The 22,895-nt window shown below is 43.1% G+C and overlaps 1 protein-coding gene across 1 annotated transcript; it reads left to right on the top strand.

Annotated features, from left to right (window-relative positions):
- The first annotated feature begins 474 nt into the window (after positions 1-474).
- On the top strand, positions 475-22,384 carry LOC131694156 (DNA polymerase theta). The gene is made up of 8 exons (XM_058982625.1): positions 475-1,160; positions 1,221-2,096; positions 2,150-3,211; positions 18,718-19,462; positions 19,519-20,705; positions 20,760-20,869; positions 20,925-21,465; positions 21,524-22,384. The coding sequence occupies exons 1-8, from the start codon at positions 615-617 to the stop codon at positions 22,313-22,315; spliced, it is 5,859 nt and encodes a 1,952-aa protein (XP_058838608.1). The 5' UTR covers positions 475-614; the 3' UTR covers positions 22,316-22,384.
- Positions 22,385-22,895: the final 511 nt, after the last annotated feature.

Below are 22,895 nucleotides of genomic sequence, written 5' to 3'. Positions count from 1 at the left end.
GGGTACGATTTTCGGCATGCGTTGCATCAGACGTCATCTTTGTCCATGGTTGAGATGATGCTAGGAACACTACACAAGCCGACAATTATATGGGTTTACGTTGATTGCGTCCGGATACAACCGGGAACACAAAAACGTTTAAGGTTAGGTTCGGTTTGAGGAAATTTTTCCTTTTTAAAATACGTAAAGATCGGTAGAATCCGAAAATAACTGTTTGGAAATGCGCCTTTAGAGCACCGGAATGACTTCACAGAGAACTGTGGACCACGAACATCGGTTTTCATTTTTTTTACGGATCAATTTTTTTATTAAGTGGCTGAAAAGAATTTCATTCGTCGCCCTGCAAGAAAATGCAACCCGCCCGTACTGTCGTCCTGATGCCATCCCTGCTTAGTGCTGAGTAAAGCACGTTTCCGAAGGGCGACGAAAGAGGCGCAAAAAATAATCGGCTCAAAACAAAACTGCAAATGTCAATTTGCAACGTTCAAAAATTAATCAGGCACGACCGTGTTCTGTGCAACGGTCGCTGCAAATATCATTTTTAGTTTTTCTTTACATTTTCTAGTAATTTAAGTGTATTATTGTATTATTTATTTTAACATCGTTACCCAACAATGTCCGGCTTCTCCCAATCGCTGGTTTTAGGTGACAGAACATTGCAATCACTCGAAAATCAAGCTTCCAGACCCGTTCCCAACTCAACACCTCCCACTGCCGCCGGTCATCGCTCTACTCGGTCCAGCAAGACCATCCAACGACAGAGCAGTGATGAGCAGCAAACGCTGGAAGTCATCGATGAATCTCCAACCAATTCCAGCCGACTGAAGGGCAATGAAACGCGACACAAAAGTGTACGAGAACGGCTAAGAACCGTTAGCACTCAGTCGCGCTCTAGGAAGGGCTTACGTCGAAACAAATCCGACTCGTTGACGTTGAATGCTGCGGAAGAGCAGCAGCGGCAGACAAGTAAAAAAGCTCGCAGCGAGAGCCGGGAACCGATCAGCTTGGTTGGAGATAATTTCTCGGAAATGTTCCGCAGTGATATTCGCTTCGATGGGTTGTCTGGGCGTCAGCAAGTGGAGAAGAATTCCGAGGAACATTCGCAGAAGGAAATCAATATTTCGAAACTACTGGAGTCGGATATATGTTTTGAAATGCCGGTTTGTGTAGTTGTTTCTAAATCGAATACAATTTTGTGATTATACTTTGTCTTCTAACAGGTTACATCTGGGCATAAGGACACAACAGCAAATAAAACTAAACATTCACGGTACAGTAACGAATGCGCAGATATCTTTGGAAGCAGCGACTTTTCCATGGATTTGCAGCCTCGCAGTCAAAGTCTTGTTGAGACGGTACACGAATCTAATGGCTACGAGAATTTGTTTGACAAGAGTGTCTTTACCCTAGAAGCTCCCACCAAACCCATAAAAAAGATGGAACCAATGATCAGCAGTTCGATCAATAATTTTATATGCAGTGAAGATTTGATGGAATTTTCCGGTCTTCAAGAGTCTTTACGTGTCAAAGAAGATGACTTAGACGTTCAGGATGTTTCTGCGCTGGTAGAAAACGTCAACTTTACTCAAATTCCTGTTGCCGATTCGGCATCAGAGCGGCAAAAAATTGACGATCTGCTCAGTCAGGAAGTTGAGCGATCGAAAAATACCGTCCTAGAATCGCTAAGGATTGACAACCATTCCGCTCAAAATGCGACAATCAATCAAACGATAGCAGCTGCCTCATCGTCCTTTCGATGCCAGCTGGAAAAAAGTCAGAGTTCTGTCAGTGAACCGATGTCGTTGAATGTTTCGACAAACCTTCGACTCGTAGCGAATTGGGGTCTACCGGCAGCCGTCATCAAAGCTTATGCTAGAAAGGGAATTACCGAACTGTTCCAGTGGCAGGCGGATTGCCTTGCCAATGCAAAGGTGATTCTGGAAACGGCCAATCTGGTTTATAGCGCTCCCACGTCCGGTGGTAAGACGATCGTAAGCGAGTTTCTGGTGGCGAAAACCGTCGTAGAGAGAAAGAAGAAAGCGATCGTCATTTTGCCGTTTGTGGCGGTTGCGCGGGAGAAGATGTTCTATCTGCAGGTGGGACGGACAAATTTCATGAGATAGAAATATTAAATCTTTTTTTTTTACAGGAAATTCTATCTCCCGCGGGAATCCGCGTAGAAGGCTTCTTCGGTGGACATACGGCTCCCGGAGGATTTGATAGTGTGGATGTGGCTGTATGTACTATTGAAAAAGCCAATTCGATCGTGAACCGCTTACTTGAACAGCAAAAACTGTCCGGTCTTGGACTGATTGTGGTGGATGAGGTTCATTTAATAGCGGACCCTTCCAGGGGTTACATACTGGAGCTGTTGCTGACAAAGATTCGATTTGTGTGTGCCAAACTAGGTGAACGGATTCAAATCGTAGCCATGTCTGCGACTTTGCCTAACATGGAGCTGCTGACGGAGTGGTTAAAGGCGGAACAGTTTCAAACGGATTTTCGTCCGATTGAATTGAAGGAGATGGTTAAACTTGGTACTTGTATCTACGACAATCGGGGGAAACTGATTCGAAAAATAGACACTGAACCGTTTAAGGATATCATGCGAGATCAGGATAATATCGCTCAGCTTTGCTTGGAAACGATTCTAGAAGGATGCTCCGTGATCGTATTTTGTCCTTCGAAGGATTGGTGCGAACGTTTGACTCTACATCTTGCCGAGTTCATTTATACGTTGCGGAAATCAGAGTCCGAGCTGAGTGAAAAACTGCGCTCCGAGATGGATCAGAAGAAGCTAGAGGAAGCACTTGCTCTGCTGAAGGATTGTCCCACCGGCTTGGATATGGTGCTGGGAAAAACCGCTCGTTACGGTTGTGTATATCATCACGCTGGATTAACGACGGACGAGCGGGATATTATTGAAAGTTGTTTCAAGAATGGCACGTTGAGAGTAATCGTGGCAACCAGTACTCTTAGCAGTGGCGTGAATCTGCCCGCTAGGAGGGTTATCATTCGGACGCCACTCTTCGGTGGGGCTCAGATGAATCCACTGACATATCGGCAGATGATTGGTCGGGCTGGCCGGAAGGGGCGGGACGTGCTGGGTGAATCAATACTGATGTGTGATGCTCAAAACTCGAAGACCGGCTGGGGACTTGTGAAAGCGGAGTTGAAACCGATCGCTTCCTGTCTGGATGGAGATGGACATGTGAGTATTTTATGTATTGCTATTTTGGTCAAAGTGGGTTAGACAATCTGGTCTGAAGAAGAAATGGTACTGGTCTCAGCAGATATTCGCGGTATTTTGGTACCGACTAGTAAGCATTCTTAGTGCCAAGGATATCTATAAAGCTGACCACAGACGAGTTGCTTTCGCCGCAAGCGCAAATAAGCAGTACAACATCCATAACGATAATGTAATGGCGTGCGTCCTGTTGTCTTCTTTGTGGTATGCTTAATTGTTTTATATGCGGATCATCGGCTGCAAAGCTTAATGGTTTGACATCTAATTTGAACTGTTCAAAGATACCCAGAGTTTCAGTCGTCCAATTTTTTTCTGGGTGTTAGTCGGTCGAGGTTTCTATGCATTCTTGTAGAGAGAGTTACGTCTTGAGCTGTTCTGAGAAAAACGCTTGCTGCTGTTCCGTGTCTGGCCAACTTCATTATTGTCTGCCCACAGGTTAGCGACTCAGACTAGTAAGACCAATTTTGTTCGCTGGAAATGTTACGGTACGGTTCGCTCTTTCAAATAAAATAGCCTGCAAAGCGGACCCTACACGAAACAAGAATATTGTCAATAAAAAATATTGACAAAACTTCAATACGTCAACCCCTATTCTATGGAATCAATATTTTCAAGATGCCCTTACATCATAAATATGTTGATCAATATTTTATTTATTGACAATATTTCTGCTCGTGTAGGGTCCGCTTAAGAGACAAAATGGTTAGATCGAAGTAAGCGCTGTGCGCGAACGGACTGTTCTTTTCGTTTGTCGTTTGCTCTCATATTTTCCATATTTTATTAGTGATTTTCACAAGAGTAAGAATTGGCGAAGAATGCTTTTGGTGGTTTCATGAATAGCGGCAACAGTTCCGCTACTGCGGATATAACTATTGGTCTAGAATGTCCTGAAGTGGAAACGCCGCGGTTTTCGGCGCAACATCGGATTGATTCCACCAAGCTTCTTCACCCAGTTTACTACGGGGGAAGCCCGTTTGGCATAAAGTCATTTGGCATAACGTCATTTAGCATAAAGTCGTTTGGCATAAAGCCACTTGGCATAACCATTAGGGTGGGACAAAAATTACATTCCAGCTCCGAGCAACTTTTTAGGTATCATTTGGGCCCTAGAACAACTGTGCAAATTCTTAGCTCGATCGGCTAAACTATATTTTTGCGCCCACTGTTTAAAGTTTACATGAGATTTTGCATGGGAAAATTAACTTTTACAAAATAATTCCTCCAGGAGTCGCCCATTACTTCCTAAAAATAAATCGTTATGTGACTTTTATAGGAAATTTGACAAAGAAACAAAGTCTCGAAAACCACGAAACGATCTGACGCTTGAGAAAAAAGTTATTAGGCAGAAATCGATTGATGCTCTGACGATTGATAAAATATTCATTTTTTCTAGCACCACTGCTGTTGGTTGTCTAATTATACGCAATTATGTTTTAATCCTCTCTTAATGTGTCCAAATCGTTTATCTATACTATTTGGCCACTTCGCAAGGTTTTGAGGGATAAATTGAGGCTTCTTTTGTGCATAATAAGAGAAAGTTAAAAATTTTGTATATAATTTGATCGTCAAAAGCAGTGATGCTATGAAAAGTGAAATTTTCATCAATTTTCAGGGCATCAATCAGTTTTTGCTCAACAGCTTTTTCCACAAGTATCAGATCGTTTTGCAGTCTTCTAGAGTTTGTTTCCTTGACAAATTTCCTATAAAAATCAGACATCTATTTATTTTTAGGAGGTAACGGACGACTCTTGGAAGAATTAATTTGCAAAAGACAATTTCCCCATACGAAATCCCATGTAAACTTTAAACAGTGGGCGCAAAAATATAGTTTCACCGATCGAGCTAAAAATTTGCAGAGTTGTTTTGGAAGCCAAATGGGTCCCAAAAAGTTACTCGGAGCCAGATTTTATTTTTTTCATATAACCATGTCCCACTCTAATAACCATAGCGAGAGTCGAGTGGTCGTTTGGCATAAAGCCATTCGGCATAAAGGTCATTTAGCATAATCGACTAAAACAAAACTGAAGATAGATTGCCATTTGGCATAATGCCCATTTGGCATAATGCCGATTTGGCATAATGACCATTTGGCATAATAACCATTTGGCATAAAGCCATTTGGCATAATGGTAATTAAACCTAATTACTCAGGTGTAGACCTGTAGGTCAATAACTGAAATAATAGGTCACCAAATCGGCAATATTCTGGGATGCAGTTTCCCGAAATATCATTGCCCGAAATGAACTATGCCAATTATCCGAATTTTCCGTAAATTCAATAAAACTACACTGCCCATGCTCGCAAATCAGTCCCATAAAGATAGGAAATCCCATAGAAAACGGACAAATACGCAATCATGGGCAGTACTGCCATTCCACATTGCACTTTTTGAGAAGACCTATTATGCAGCCAACATTTTTTTAGTTTTTCTTTTTTCTTTGAACATGAAAATTTTTTTTAATTTCATTGATTTTAAATGCAACTAAGAATTTCTAAGCGTTCACATTCTCCTGAATATTGTCAATTCTTCGAAAATATTTTTGATTTCGATTATAACTTACATTGACATTTTGCCTTCTTTTATACATATATAGTAAATTGTCATTAGCTTTTGATTATTTTGTTTTGAGGTTTTTTTCTTTTAAATATGAACTATTCTTGAGATTTTTCCTTCTTTTGAATTTAGGCTGCAAACAAAAGTATGGCATCGGAAGAACAAAAATTTGGAAAGCAAGATACCAATACCGTTGAAGATACTTTATATAACGAATTAAATTTCATATTATATAAATAGTAGTTTAAAATGGTCGCAATCCAAATATTCGTAAATTCGCCATACAAAAAAATATTTCGTTTTCGCAAATCCCTCCAATTTCCTTGGTCTGTAGTTTGAAACTAACAGACTATCATATGAATAATAGATTACAATTACAGATTCCTTGTTGAATGACATTTCACGAATATAGGGGGCAGGCATAGCGTAGTTGGTAAATCGATTGCCTTGTACGCAGTTCATCTGGGATTTTTCTAACCCGAAGAGGCGAATGACCTTAAGGGTAAAACCTCTATTATCAAAATAAAAAAAAAAATCACGATTATGTTAACTTTCATATAAGATGACCAACATTGTTCTAAATACAAAAGTTCTCAAAGCACTCAAAGCAATTTCATGCTTACTCTAGTTTTCTATGTAATCAATCTGACACTGAAATATTATTTTTCTCACTGAAGTTGATTCCTTCTTTCAAACATGAGCAGTTCTTGGAATCGCACTAAGTGCACATTTTGACGAAGGTTGATATCAACATTGCATTTAAACCAACACAAGCAACCAGCAGCTCGGAAAATACTTAAAAAGTACACATGTTCCTAGCGAATTTTCAAGCTTTACTGGAACTTGAAACTATCGGATAGGGAATCGGGTTATTTGGCATAACAGAAATTCGGCATAATTATTTTTAACTTCGGAAAACTGTAATTTGGCATTTGACAAAGTGATAAAACTGAAAGTCATTTAACATAGCGGACATTTGGCATAATTATTTGCATCTTCAGGTAATGGTCATCCGGCTCGTTCCCATCGTATGCAAACGTATCACTTCTCCACATCATGAAAACTCCTTTCTTTATAAGCCCGAAGTTTTTGGCCAGCGAATTGTTGCTTTTCAAAACAGTGTTTCAATAACTGAAATAATAAGCTTATTATCCTTCTTTATAACATGTAAAAATTACTACACAGCCAGTCCTATTACGGTACTCTGACCCAGACGATAATTAATAGCATGATCATTACCAGGTTTTACCAAATTTAAGAAATGACAATTTATTGATGGATTTACACTTACTACTATCGGTTTCTTCACTGCTCTAGTGTTTAAGACGTACCTAGAGCAATGCGACTTTGCCGCATAACCGAGCCCGACGATCCAAGCGGTGCAAAGTCGCTGAGGATGCGCTGGGCGAGGTTGCCGTCGACCGGTTGCGGAAGCGGCGGCCCCTCGTAAGCAAATCTGTGATTCGCTCATTTGACCGGATTATTCAAACATAGGGGCTATGAATTTGTTGTTTAATTAGTTTGGGTTTACGACAAGTTTAATTATAAATATATACTATTGGCAAACAAACTCCTCTGTTTCATTTAAATATGCAGCGACAAAGATACGAAGTGGCACAAAGCCTCTGAGAATCCGCCGGTTTTCGTCAAAAACCTCTCACTAGCAAACCTGTGATCAACACGATTGTCTGGCATACTCAATCATAGGTGCAGGTTCAGCGCTAACAGCTTTCTGGAAGTTTGAATGACAGATAACCATTTTGCCGAATCACAGCCTATTTTATTTATTGTCATGCCAAACGAACTATTATCAAATAACGCATTCCCAACTTTCTTACCTATCGACATGTGTGGCGTGTTAGTTCGTATAGAGTGAAAAACGTGGCGTGGTGATATACCGCTGGCATAACCAATTGAGATACCGATAGTTATCCGGCACTCATTAGCTCAGTACACTCAATCGCAGTTCTGCTCTCTCCACAATGTATTTATATTCATTTAGTGGAAAACGGTTGGAGAGCTCATACGTGCTGTGTAATTCAAAATGTCCGATGAAGAGGATTTTCTTTGATTCGAAGAAGAGACTGTAGACCCATTGCCAAAAATTCTGAAAAGTTCAAAGAATAAAGATGTGCTAAGCTACCGAGGATTTGTGTACTATTCTAACAGAAAACCGGTACGTGTATTAGCTTGAAATATTTTTTCATCTATTGGTCACATGATCACATGCCGTTACATTTTCATCAAGGTTATGAACACATCACGTGGTATTACAAAGTTTTTCATTGTATTCACAGGTGGATAGTATATATTACTGGGAGTGTAAAGGTAGAAGTCACTCAACCGGGAGCGTAGGTCGGCAGTGTCGATCCCGAGTGGTTACGAAAAAATGTGATGGAATACATAAATTAGTTTCCAAAACAGAACATAACCACGAATATGATCCAATCCACGTGTTACAAATCAATTACAGATCTGCATTAAAAAGAAAAGCAACGGAAGATCATGGTGGACCGGCAAAAATGATACGATTAGTTTCTGCTACTTTTCCAAACGAAGTTCAACAACGTATTTCCCTGAATGCGCAACGGAAAATAGAGAAGCACGCTCAGCCGGCTCACAGAAAAAATATGAGGAGCTAAAAACGTTGAAGGAATTTGTCGTCCCGCAAGAGCTTACCGTTTCGATAGATGGCGATAAATTTCTATTAGCCGATACCGGTTTGGACAAGGACAGAGTGCTCATATTTACAACGAACGAACATTTAAAAAAATTAGCTTCTGCAAAGTACTGGGTGATAGATGGCACTTTTGACAGCGTACCGGGTTTATTTCGCCAGTTATTTACCATTCATGGTAGTTGTGCACCTTCCAATGAACACACTTTCCCTATGGTGTACGCCCTAATGACTTCCAAGACTGAAGCACTATATAGGAAACTGTTTGCTACAATTGTGGAAGCAGCCGAAAAGATAGGCATCGATTTAAATCCAGAGGTAATACTCTCGGATTTTGAAAAGGCCATTATAAATTCAGTCGCGGCTGAATTTCTAGAAGCCAAACATAACGGGTGCTTCTTCCATTGGTGTCAAAACCTCTGGAAGAATGTACAAAGTAGCGGACTGACAAATAGTAGTACTCTATTTTTTTAGTATTTTAAACGAGTGCAGTCATTTGCCTTTTTGCCAGCGGCAAAAATCGTAAGAGCTTTCGATGAATTGAAAGCGTCAGCACCCAAAGAGTCAAATTCTTTTTTCCGATACGTAGAAGAAAACTACGTGAAAGGCAGAGTTCGGCGTGTTACATTTGAGGGACGCGAAATTCGAACGGAACCATTTTATCCGCCTCAGTTGTGGTCGATATATGACAATATTCTCAGCAACATTCCCCGTACCGCCAATCAAATTGAAAGTTGGCATAGCCGATGGAATACTGCTGTTGGGCGTCGTATTGGTATATACAATATAATAAAAGAATTGCGTGTAGAGGAGAAATATACAGCAGGGCAGATTAGTAGCTACCTCTCTTGCAACACTAGTAAAAAACGCAAAGTTACTAGTCAGAAAATTGACGAGAGCATCAAAAAGACAATATGGATTCCTACAATAATGTGCTAGAATATCTAGAATCAATTGCGGCGAACTTGGGATCAAGAGCTCAGTGATGATAATATTGATAAACTATTAAATTATTAAACATTAAATTGATCAACAATAAAATATTTTTTGAAAGATAATTTTATTAACAACATATTATTTCACTGAATCAAAACCCCTAAAAATTTGAACGAGTATTTTCATGCTTTATGCGGAATGGCTCTTATGCCGAACGACCATTATGCCAAAAGACCTTTATACCAAACGACCATTATGCCAAACGGCCTTAATAGCATTCAATGCCCTGTACATTTTATGCTAAATGGCCATTATGCCAAATGACCACTATCAAATTAGTTCTTATGCCATATGGGCATTATGCCAAACGACGCTATGCCAAGTGACTTTATGCCAAACAGGGTAGCCCCGTTTAGTACAAGGATTGCAAAAATCGAATCCGTTTACCTGAGCGGTTTTAAGGCTCAATTTGCTGTATTGCGGAAACCATAGGTATTCGGCACCGCGGTGTCTGAAACAGAAATGTCAACAAAAGATCGACTTTCTCCGTACAATAACCGGAACATGGCGGGGTGCCCATCCAGGAGACCTGATCGTGCTGTACCAAACAACGATATTGTCGGTGATGGATCACGGATGTTTCTGTTTTCGCTCTGCTGCGAACATACATTTCATCAAGCTAGAGAGAATCCAGCATCGTTGTTTGCGTATTGCCTTGGATTGCATGCACTCGACCACATACGATGAAAAAACGTTTTTGGGACCTCTCATATCGATTGCTGATCCGATGCAATATCTTGAACCCGTGGGTGATTGCAAATTGCGAAAGACTTGAAGAGCTTATATTTCTGATTCAACGGTGTTTTCGACACATCCATGAAGGAAGAGATTTTTCGAATCCCGGATCACACAGGTGATCCCAAATATTTTTTATAATAAATACTGTTTGCGCCAGCTTTAGTATTGTATAAGTTAGAGGAAGTGGGAGTTTACTGTAATACAGGACAGTTAGGTATCGCATAATGAACCAACTAGCATAGGCGTTACGGAAGAGATTGTTGCGTTCAACACTCATACTGCAGTCAGCTTTCTAGAAGATTCTCACTTCCTGAACAGAACAGTTGTGTTTATCTAACAATTGGAGCAACCTATATATAGTACAAATTGCAATCAGAACAGTCAATCATTATTCATAGTTAATTATTTTCAATAGTTATTCCTAATAACTTGTAACAAACCTTATCATACTACAAGGTCACAATATAGAAGAAAATGAATTACATACAGAACAGTGCCACGTTTTATACTGAACAGTTTGGGCTTATAATAAGTGCCTAGTTCTACTGAGTAAACCCACGGAATTTATCTAAGTGACCGCGAGTTCTTACTGCACCATGAACAGAACAGTTTTCCCTCGTCATAAAATGCGACAGCTCTACAGACGTTGATGTGTGGAAACAAATACCATCAACTCTACTACCTTTAATTCTCGGCGGATCGGTATCTTCAATGAAAATGTTGCTGACTCATTCAAACTCAGTGATCCCGCATCACATTTGTGTCGCAGAATTATCTGCCATTCAGTATATCCTTGGGATCATTGCCCTTTATCGTTTCGGACGGTCTCAGCTTTATTGAAGCCCTCCGTGCGTTGAAGCCTAGAAAGCACTCACTGTATTTTCAGGAAAAAATACGATAACAGAGTGCTTTATCTGAACAATCTGACCAGATTACCTTGGTTTGGGCCCGTCACACTGATCTATTGCGGGCACCCGCGGGGGAAGGCGGACTATTTAGCCAAGGTGAACACATCAGAAAGACATTTATGAAAGACCAATTTGCTTCAACGATTTTTTTCAGTATCTCGTCAGAGGACGCTTGGTAGTTGTCAAACTTTATGGAGCGATGGGCATGTGGGACGGTGGCTACATTTCATAATCGCAAAGTTATCGACGAATGCTTGGTTTAAGGGCCGGGTCACGATGTCAAGGCTCATGTCCAACCATTACACGTTTGATGTACATCTCCGTCGTACAGGATTTGCTTGTGAGAATGGCTATTACGACATCAAGATATGCTGTTTGGCTGTGTGCCGAGGACTGTTTTACCAGGTCCCACCTAATTGATTCCCTTTGGGCCCGAGGTAATTTTTCTTATCTATATATTTTTAAAAACGCATCCATACACACAGGGGCAGTAGACGTGCCAGTCGATAATATCGTCGAAGAGATGTGCCACGATGAGCATATCTGGGATACGGTCAACGGAGTAATGGCGAGTATACTCTCCAAGCTGCAGAGGAAGTGGTGAAGGAACCAACAAAGCAGCGTTGTCGACAACAAAGAATTGGATTCGGGAAAAATTCCGTCGCTGTGAAACTCTCTGCAGCAGTAGACTAGATCCACCCCCGTGGACCAGTTGAGTAGTACGCAACACTGCACCGAGTTCAGGTCATCGGGGTGCCAACGAACCGGATGCCAGGCTTCACCGGATCCGCCCCCGGGGACTAGTTCGAGTAGATCGCGTACAACAGCCAACAATGGGTCGTTGGGGCACCAGGGAACCGAAAGCTACGCTTCACCCGGAATCGCAGGACAGACCTCGGTACCTACTTGCAGGGACGAATGACCACAAAGTTAAAGTCCCACAAATAAAACTATCCTATCTTATCCTACTGGCTGGCCCCGATACGAAGCGGGGAATTAAATATTTCACGAAAACAAGCATAGGTATCGGGATAAATTCACCGCAAAGGAATTCACAGAAGGGTAGATTCTGATTGGCTTACGAAACAGACATCAGTACCGAGAGAAATCGGAGTCGTAGTAGGGTAGTTTCACCGCCGAATAATATTCGAGTAGATCTCGATAAAGCTGGAAGCTAAATGGGTCAAGAAAGCGGGTATCGGGGTCGGGAGAAAATCCTCCACCGGGAAACTCAGTCGGCGTAGTACACGCCACCGAAAAACTACCTAAAATTCAGTACTTTTGACTCAATCTCGTGGTATCGTGCAGGAAGGTAAAATTGGGTAAACCGTGTTGAAGGTAGTTTCCATTTAACTACGGCAAAAATAATAACTCAACCTTGAGTTTAATTTACTTAAATTTAAGTTGAATTTACCTAATTTTGAGTATATCCCAAACAACTTAAAAGTACCTTACTGCACGGAAGACCTCGACTGAGTCGAATCTCTCGTTTTGTTTTTGACAACACTAATAAGTGCGAAAGCGACGCACAGCTCAAAAGTACCTAAATTTAAGTTAAAAGTACTTATTCTGTAGGTTATTTTATGGTTGCGTGTAGAGTTAGTCCACCGCCGGCGACTAGTGATAAAGCTGGGAGCTGAATGCCTTACGGAAACAGGAGGCTCATGGAATCAGCATCTAAACGGCTTACTGTGATGAGAGCTAAATGTAATAGATGGAGACAAGAAGCAACAGAAGAGTCGAGAATTAAATGGCTCATAGTCGAGCCGCTTTATGGATTGAGATAGCTGCGGAAAAATTGTGAGCCAAAGAAGAAGGTGATGGAGTTCCGCGGGGAATAAGGGCAAAAAAGGACAAAAAAGGGCACGATAGTAAGTAGAGTCCCACCCAGGTCAGGCTTTTGAAATTTTTTAAACTTTACCATAAAAAACAGGAGCAGTAAGGACAGAAGTTCAAGGGCTTAGCGACCCCCACCAGGCCCTATGGCGAGTTGAGGAGTCTTGCTGGAATATGGTATGGTTGGTGCAACATTGGGCTCTGTCGAAACTCTAAAAAGCCATGATTCCGATAGAAACTCCGACGAAGCGAGATCTTGGCAATAAAAGCACCCTTGCCCAACCGGAGTGCAAACCTGCACATCAGGATCGACGTCAGTAACATCCTGATTATGGCATCCTGGCCATGGCGAACGTCCACGGACAGGACACGGATCATGCAGTGGACGGCGACTTTGGGCTGACAGGCGTGCTGTCCTATTCCCTGAGTAAGAAAAGATGACACCGACTTGAAACGGGGAGTGGGCTAACAGCACGGTTGCCTCCGTCTCGACAAAACTCTTACAGGTTTCCGAGTATGTTCAAAACTCGTCACCAATTAGCTGGAGGTACTAAGTTCGGATAAGCCATTCCCGATTTTACACCGATAAAACTCTGAACATTAGTCCCCGTGAAGGATAGTGTCAACCCTAGCATGACCTTCCTGCTTGCATAGATAACCATGGGATCAAAGAGACGACTACGTACAACGAATGGAGATATGGAGAGAAAAGGTCACTACCACCAGCAGCAACTGAAGCTATTCAGCAAAAGCAGGATGAAGAGAAGCCGCAGCAACAACAACCAGGCAGCGAAGTGCTTGATGGAGAAACTCCACAAATTGTTGTCATGAGAAACAATGTCCATAAGGACATTATGGAAATAAATCTCAGGTCTATAACGCGCCATCGTAATAAAAAAAAGTACACACGAACTTTAACCAATATAGTGCAACGATTCCACATATGGATTGGATGATACCCTGAACAGGTCGTTAGGCTCTTAAATCATAGGATGTTTTTTAGGGTAGAGTCCCCTGTGAAGGAATACGAAACGGCAACACTGAGGGTTGAAGTAGCTGGCGTCGGCAAAGGCTGCCGTTTTCTTAGCTCCTCCGAAGCAGGGAAAAGAGAAGTTAATTGGAATAGAGAACACGCCAGTTTCCATGACTCCAAAGAAGGTAAGATCCTTGCCTGGACATGGAAAACCAGACGTACTCAAGAGGCAGATGCGCGAGGTCGCCCTGACTGTCGAAGGGACGCCATTCAACAGGGAGAAAGCTGGATTACCGTTGTAGGTCGGAAGGAGAAACATGGGAAACAGCAAAAACAGAAGAAAGAGCGATAAGGGGAGTAGAAGAGGAAAGGAAAACCTTCGGCTCGTCAGAAGGCGCCAAAGAGAGAAGCCGTGCTCGTCAAAGCCAATGACGCGACAATTTAAGCAACACTGCTCAAGAAGGCCCGAAGCTGAAGGATTTTGGGGGAAAACGTGGTAAAAATCAGAGGTATCCAAAAAGGCGATATGCTGTTTGACTTGAAGAAAGATTCCACGATTAACAACTCGACATTGCAGGAAACTATTACCAAATCAATGGGTGAAAAGGCAGAAGTTAAAGCCTTAATCCCGGAGACAGGAATTGTGTGCATGGACCCGAATGAGATCAAGACGTTGGATGAGCTAAGAGGTGAACTGAGGCAACACTGCAACCAGGACGAGGTGCACATGACAATCCGGCTAAAGAGGAGGACCTAGAGAGCGATGATTCGTCTACTGGTAATTTACGGTCGGATAGTCGAGATGCCCGCTGCTGGAAATGTGGGGAGACGGATCATCTTGCGAGAGACTGAATGCAGAGGCCGAAGGCACCTCAGAGGACTGAAATGGCCATCCGACGGGTGGCAACTGGGGGTCGGATAAATCGGGAACAACTGTGATACAAGTTATGAACAGATTCCCCATTCAAGAAGTGTTAAAACGCTCATACGGGGGCTTTGTGATCGCCAAAATCAACGACGTCTTCGTGTGCAGCTGTTACGCACCTCCAAGGTGGACAGTGGAGCAGTTCAACCTAATGCTGGAGCAGATAACCGATGCGTTGATCGGTCGGAAACTGGTAGTCATTGGTGGTGATTTCAACGTCTGGGCTGTGAAGTGGGGCAGTAGAGTAACCAACACAAAAGGATGTATCCTGCAGGTAGGTCTAGCGAAGTTAGAACTACGATTGTGCAATGAAGATATCGTTAGCACATTTCGGAGAGACAGTCCTTCACTGACGGCGAATTTGGACTGGAGAGTGTGCGAGAAGTATACCCATAGTGACCGCCAACGAAATTTAATACCGTATCGGCCAGCGGAACCCTGCAGCAGTACGGAGAAGGATGACCGGCGAGCGAAAGTGGAAGACGAAAGCTTTCAACAAAGACTTTTTCGTTAAGGCATTCCGGCCCTACGGCGGGGCCGAGAACGTGGATGTGGTTGATCTAACAAGAAGTGTTGTGGCATCTTGTGACGCTACAATGCCACGAAAAGTGAAGCCACACAGTACACTACGCGCTGCCTTCTAAGAGCCAGAAGACGGGCTCAGAGAGCAGTATCGGAGCCTGATAGAGAAGACCGCAAGGGAGCGTTTCGGGAAGCTTGGACCACCTCAAAACCGAAGATCAAGCTTAGCAAGTCAGATTGCCACCCGTACCGAATCGTGATGACAATAATAATGGACTCGACGATGTCAGCCGCAATGTGCCCGGGTAAGTTAAAGAAAATAAAATAAAGGATTGCTTTTTAGTCACGAATTTATGGAAAAAATATTAATTTTGCGTCAAATATCGAAGGATCCCTTCATCTTCAGGGAAAAACGGCTACAAATATTTTCTTGTGGTCGTTTTTGCCCTGAAGATGAAGAGATAATTCTTCGAAACGTCGGCCATTTGACGCAAAATGAATATTTTTGTCAGTGATCCGTGACCAAAAAGTCATTTTTCATTTCGTGAAACAAACTGTTCGTTCCAGTTTTCCTGCTGAAGATAATCGTTGAGGGTCTCTTTCCGAAGCACGATCCAACTACCTGGCCACCGACACCGTACGACGAATACAAATAAGTAAACACGGACGATCGGCAAGTGACCAACGATGAGATTGCAGAAGCATCGCCTGAAATCAAAGAAAGCCACTGGTCCGGATGGAATACCAAACGTGGTGCTGAAAGCTGCGATCCTGGTATGCCCGGATATGTTCAGTATGGTGATGCAGAAGTGTTTAGAAGAAGGCAACTTCCCCGAAATGTGGAAGGTACAGAAGCTGGTGTTACTGTTGAATCCAGGGAAGCCATCGAGCGATCTGGCCTCGAATAGGCCTACATGTTTCCTGGAAAACTCCTGGAAAGAATCATCCTTAACAGCTTGACAAATTGCATGGATGCCGTAAAGGAGCATCGACAGTGGATGCAATTCAGATAGTGCTCGAGAGTGCTGAGAAGGCATTTAAACAGAAGCGAAGAGGAGATTGATACTGTGCTGTGGTCACCATGGATGGGAAGAATGCATTTAAGGACATCATGAAGAGAGTCACAAGCTGGCAGCTAAAATGGCTGCCGTTGTTTCTGCTTCTACTTTTTATTCCATCATCAAAACCAAAGCATTGCATTGGCGCAAGACAAAATCGTTTGTAACTTGAATGTTTTAACTCAGATTAGTAACTCAGTAGGAGTGGTCACGGCTTGCCAAGACGTCCCGGACTGCGATATACGATGATCTACCTCGGGCCCAAAGGAAATCTATTTGTTGGGACCTAGCATCACAGTACTCTGCGCGCAGCCAAACAACATGCTCGATGTCGTGATAGCCGTTCTCACAAACACAATGATTACTGTCAGCAAGCGCTATACGACGGAGATACGCATCAAACGTGTAATGGTAGACATGAGCCTTAACATCGTACAAATAAAGTTCCGGCTCGCATCCAAGCCTTTGTTGACACCTTTGGGATAATGGAATGTAGCAACCGTCCCAGATGCTCGTTGGCGAAAGATACTGAAAAATACATTGAAGCAAATTGGTCCCACAAATGTCGCCAAGTTTGACTAAAGATTCCGCCTTCTCATTGTCCGCAATAGAGCAGTGTGACGGGACCCAAACCAAGGTAATCTGGCCAGATTGTTCAGATAAAGCACTTAGATGTTCCCGTATTTTCCCCCAGGAAATACGCGATGAGTGTTTTCTAGGATTCACCGCACGGAGGGTCTCGATGGAGCTGAAATTTTCAAAACGATGAATTAATGGTCTGCGGACATGGTATCAATGTTCCCAAGAGTATACTGAATGGCAGCTAATTATGCGACGTAAATTGAAGCCTGTAGACCCTTCGAGAATTAATCCACCAGTGTAGAATTTTTTGCCGCAGTCGATGGTATTAATTATAAAAAAAACTTGTGGGCGGGATTCCACAAATCTCTTCCTTCATGGATGTGATGAGTTGAATCAGAAGTATCTAAGAGATGAGCACGGTTAAAGTTATACGAAAATGATTTGATGTTCTGTGCCATGTAATCGAAGTACAAGAACATAGTACATTACTAACGGGTTCAGGATATCACATCGAATAAGCGATCGATGTCAGAGGTCCCAAAATCGATTTTTCAGCGGAAGGAAGCCCACCAAGACTCAGCGTATGAATTGAGTGCATGCAACCCGAAGCAATACGCAAACAACAGTATTGCACACTCAATTCGGCTCGGCAACTTTCCAACAGCCGTATAGTCAGCAAATTTAGAAACTGATATCTCAGTAAAATAAGATTTGTTTGTTGATTTTCGGTGAAATTGTTTCACAGTCTCAGCTATCAAACGTTACTTTTACTGAAATCTCAGCAAAAAAGTTGTTTACTAGGATTCCAGCTGTTGGGATTTTGGCAAAAGATGCGAAAAAAGCTGAAATTCGGCAGAAAAAATAAGTGTGTGGATTCTCTGTAGTTTGATGAAATGTATTTTCGCAGCGGAGTGAAAATAGAAACATCCGTACTCCGCTTAATAAGCTGGCCATCGAAGGATATGATCGCTACAATTAGGGGCTATTGTTCAGTCAACTGTTTTAAAAATGTTCTTACTGTTAATAGAATAGTAACCTGCATGCTTTTCAGAGGATCGGTAATGTTGAAAGCTGCGAATATCCAGTCCACAATGTCAGGAAATTCAAGGAATCCCGTTTTAGGCTGAGTTTCTAATTATAAAATAGGAACACTTGGGATTTCAGTGCCCCGGAAAGTGCTGGGAGCTTCTGGTTGTATCTCAATTTCCCCAGACCAGGAGGTATTATCTCCGGATTTGTTGCAGCACTTCTAATTGATGAAGATATTTATTTTTTACCCTTGTTTAGGATAACCTAGGGTAGGGCCCTTACGAGAAAGTTCAGGCGAGGTTGAATAAGGTCTAGAGTTGGCAAGTGGAGCCAAATAATGTCCCTCCCTATTGGAACACTTCGTGACCCGCGGTACAAACAGACGACCTTTTCCCATTTCAATATAGTTCAGAAATGCAGATCCGGCGAAAGTTGCGTGAAACGAGTCTGATGGATGGTACTTCCCATCTTCGATGGACATTGAGTGCAATCGCTGACACTTCTTTATCTGACTGAACATTTTTAATCTCGGTTCTGTACCGGTTTCGAAGGCCGTCGAACAAGCCGCTTCAACGGGTTCATGAGTTCAAGTGTGGTTCATGATATATAGTTATGATCTAGACAATTCAATTATTTAGATATGTCTAACATTTTCTCACATTAATTTCCAGAGTCATCTGAAGCGTGCTATTCTGGAGATCATCGCATCCGGGATGGCCTGCACGACCACCGATTTGGAAACGTTCGTCAACTGTACTCTCTATAGTTGCGAGAAAAAGTGCCCATTCAGCTTCAATTTGGACACCCTAGAGCGAAGTCACCGGAAACCGGGACGGACCATGACTGGCAGCGATCGCGATGCTGATCAAACTGATAAAACCGATTCCATTGCCAGTTGCGTTCGATTTCTGTTGGAATACGAATTCATCCGGATGCAACACAATGAAGAAACCGGAGAAACCCTGCTGACGGCAACGCAGCTTGGCAGTGCGTGTCTTGCCGCTTCAATGCCACCGCGAGATGGTTTCCTGCTGTTCAGCGAACTGCAAAAATCTCGACAGTGTTTCGTGTTGGAAACAGAACTGCATGCCATCTACCTGGTGACGCCCTACTCCGTTAGCTATCAGTGGCAGAGCATTGATTGGATGGCCTATCTAACGCGTTGGGAGAAACTACCCGAGCCGATGAAACGGGTCGGAGAATTGGTGGGTGTGCGGGAGGCTTTCCTGGTGAAGGCACTACGCGGGAACGTTAACTCGGATGACTATCAATCGCTACAGATTCATAAGCGGTTCTATACGGCACTGGCTCTTAAGGAACTGGTGGATGAAAAACCCTTGAGCGAGGTGGCACATGAATTCGTATGCACTAGGGGGCTTTTGCAGAGCTTGCAGCAGGTGGCGGCTACTTTTGCAGGTAACTACAATCACATTCGGTTATCCCACTATCATTCACTTTTTCTCAATCAACAGGAATCGTAACATCGTTCTGTACCTCACTGAACTGGAACCTGCTGGCGATGATCGTGTCTCAGTTTAAGGAGCGTCTATTTTTTGGGATACAACCTGATCTGCTCGATCTGATGCGGATTTCTAGCTTGAATGGACAACGAGCACGTATGCTGTTTAACGCAGGTATCACCGGACTGCTGGAGCTGGCCAATACCGACCCGTTGGCGGTGGAGAGAATTCTATACACGAGCGTCGGTTTTCAAACCGAGCAAAAACGGGAGGGCGAAGATGAATTTGAGGCTCGCAGAAGAAACAATCTGAGAAATCTGTATGTCACAGGACGAGCGGGACTGACGGTAACCGATGCGGCTCGGTTGTTGGTCAAAGAAGCTCGGAACTATATTCAACTAGACACGGGGGTTCGTAATCCGGATTGGCAGGATGATACTGGAGAGGGGGCAGACGTTGAGCCTGTCGTTGCCGACAGTGAGACTGTGCCGGTGTTGGAACAGACAGAAGAGCAACGAGATCAATCGAGTCGCAAGCAAGCGTCGGTAGCATCGTTTGAAGTTTCCGAATCGGACAGTAATCGGGCAATTGAGCAGTTTCATAATTCGCTTATAATGAACTTCTCGCATGTGCTGAGCGAAGACAAAACTTCGAATTCTCAGGGTGGAAAATATGATAGTTTTAAGATTGTAGAGCTGTGTGTAGATTTGTCTCTGTTCCAGCGGTTCCGCGAAGAACTTGAACAAGTAAGTTCGGTTGGCGTTGCTTTTGCCGTTAGTAAATTCGATCGGTCAAAAGCGGTTATCGGTGGTAATTTGTTGATCAATCAGCGAACTAAAAGCGAACAGGAAGACATCCTGAAAGCTTATCAGTACGTGTTTGAAGAAAATTTATACATCAGTGGAGTAGCTTTTACGTTCCCAGAACCAAGTAGCGACACACCGGAGAATGCCGTCTATTACTTGAATTTACGGAAAGACGACCGAATCGATTGTAGTTTGAAACAGCAGCTTGTTAGAGACTTATTTCAACGCAATAATCTCACGGTGGACATCTTTGATGCAAAAGATCAACTAAAAATGGTATATAGAAGTGGATTGCTTACGCTGGACCAGGAGCTTACGGTAAACATACGTGACCCGAAGGTAGCTAATTGGCTTTTGCAGGCTGAGGATAAGATCATCCCACTGCAGGCGATGGTGAGTGTTTCGATTTGAGTCAATTCTTTTATTAATAATCCAAAACCTCCATAGATTCAACAATACTGCCCGGAAATGTCTTCCATATGCCAACTTGCTGGCCGCTGTCCAGGCTCCATTGGCCCCGCGCTCCACTACATGAGTGCAATCGATGGACGAATTAGGTACTGACCCATAACTAACTTTCCCTCACGTACTAACTGTTTCCCCTGCTCCTAGATGCACCGTTGAAAGTTTCCTCGTCCATCACATGATCACTGCTCAGCTGGAACAGTTCGAGCATCTGGATCGACCGCAAGACATGCTAACAACTTTTTCCAACCGAGAAATGCCACTGCATCTAACGCTGACCCGAATGGAACTGGTTGGTTTTCCCGTTGACCGTAGTAAACTGAACCGACTGATTGAACGACTCCAGCAAGCAAAGGAACGAATCGCGGAACGGGTACGACAACTGAATGGTGGTCGTAAGCTGGACTTTGCTTCGACCAGTGACGTGGCGGCTGCACTGAAAGTCCCACGAGATCGTAATGGACGGACCAGAACGACCCGTCAGGTGCTGGAACGAATTGATTCCCCGTTGGCTGCGCTTGTGATTGCTTACCGAAAGATTGAGAGTAATTTAGGCAGAACTATCGAGCCGTTGTATCGAGCGATTCGCGATGGGAAACGAATCTATGGAACAAGTTTTTGTTTCACCTCCACTGGACGGATCACAATGCATGAACCGAACCTGCAAACAGTGGTCAAAGATTTCACGGTTTGAAACTCAACTATTTTTTTTATCAATGTATCAAATAACATATTTTTCTTTTCAGGTCGAAATCGACCCGGGTAATGCTGAGGTATTCAGCTGTCGCAGCACATTTGCTTGTTCGGATCCAGCAAGAGTTCTTCTCTCCGCTGACTTCTGCCAACTGGAATTATGTGTGCTAACCCATCTATCACAGGACCGAAAACTGCTATCCGCTATGAGTGACGGGAAAGATGTATTCCGAAGCATCGCCGCTAGATGGAATCGAATTCCGGACGATAGTCAGGTTTCCGATGAGCTGAGGAATTGTACCAAAGCGATCGTGTACGGAGTAATCTACGGCATGGGAGTTAAAGCGATGGCCGCTGAGTTGAACGTGGAAGAGGACATGGCACGTACATTGATGGAACAGTTTCATTCCACCTATCCGGATATTCGGCGGTACGCTGACAAGGTGATACAGATCACGAGAGATCGTGGATATATTGAAACACTGACCGGGCGAAGGCGCTACTTGCCGGCGATTCAGAGTTCGGACCCTAAGAAACGATCGGAAGCGGAACGGCAAGCCGTTTGTACAACTGTGCAGGGTTCCGCTGCTGACATCCTGAAGAATGCAATTCTACGAATGATGCGGAATCTTTGCAAGTATCGGGGATCGTTGCGATTGGGGCAGGTTGAGTTGGTGTTGCATATGCACGACGAGCTGATTTTCGAAGTGCCTCGTGAGCAGGCGCGCAAGGTAGCTAAAATTTTGAAATCCAGCATGGAAAATTGTGCCAAACTCAGTTTACCGTTGAGGGTGAAGGTAAAAATGGGACCCAGTTGGGGTGAACTACAGGAGTTTCAGGTGTGATATTTAATTGTAAATATTGTTTTCCGTTTTATGTTGTTTCAAGATTGAAAGACTGATATAATTTGAGAGTGTTAGGAGCTCTGTGTACTTTGTTGATACCGAAAATCGTTCGTTTCCTTACGTATAATACCGATCAAATTTATCTGCACCAAAAAGTCGTTGGTTCATTCGATCGTTAGCGTATCAGGAATCGATCACTTCTTATATATCTATGAACGTGAACGATCAACGCATCATCGGCTGAACCCTGATCTAACCCGACAAGCCCACTCACGGGAAATCTCGACTTACGTCGGACGTTGATATACACTCAGGTTTTTTACGCGGTTTTTTTGCACAGTATTTTTTATGCGATTTTTTTTACGCGGATTTTAAAATTTACGCAGTTTTCATTTACGCGGATTTTTGAATTTACGCGGTATCCATCAACGAGGTTCCCATTAATGCGGAATCTTTCATTTACGCGGGTTTTTATATCTACGCGGTTTTCATTTACTCGGTGTGTATCCCCCGCGTAAAAAAAAACCTGAGCATATTTTATTATTATGATTTATTGGGCTTTAACCGCAACGGGTCATTC

This window comes from Topomyia yanbarensis, chromosome 3 (genome assembly GCF_030247195.1).
Source record: "Topomyia yanbarensis strain Yona2022 chromosome 3, ASM3024719v1, whole genome shotgun sequence".
NCBI classification, from domain to species: domain Eukaryota; kingdom Metazoa; phylum Arthropoda; class Insecta; order Diptera; family Culicidae; genus Topomyia; species Topomyia yanbarensis.
This window is presented reverse-complemented; position numbering and strand designations above follow the sequence as displayed.

Excerpts from the sequence above, each read along its gene's own strand:
- LOC131694156 (XM_058982625.1), top strand. The coding sequence starts at position 615 with ATGTCCGGCTTCTCCCAATCGCTGGTTTTAGGTGACAGAACATTGCAA. Across the intron at positions 19,463-19,518 it reads GGTGGCGGCTACTTTTGCAG|GAATCGTAACATCGTTCTGT; the intron begins GTAACTACAATC and ends CTCAATCAACAG. Across the intron at positions 21,466-21,523 it reads CAGTGGTCAAAGATTTCACG|GTCGAAATCGACCCGGGTAA; the intron begins GTTTGAAACTCA and ends TTTTCTTTTCAG.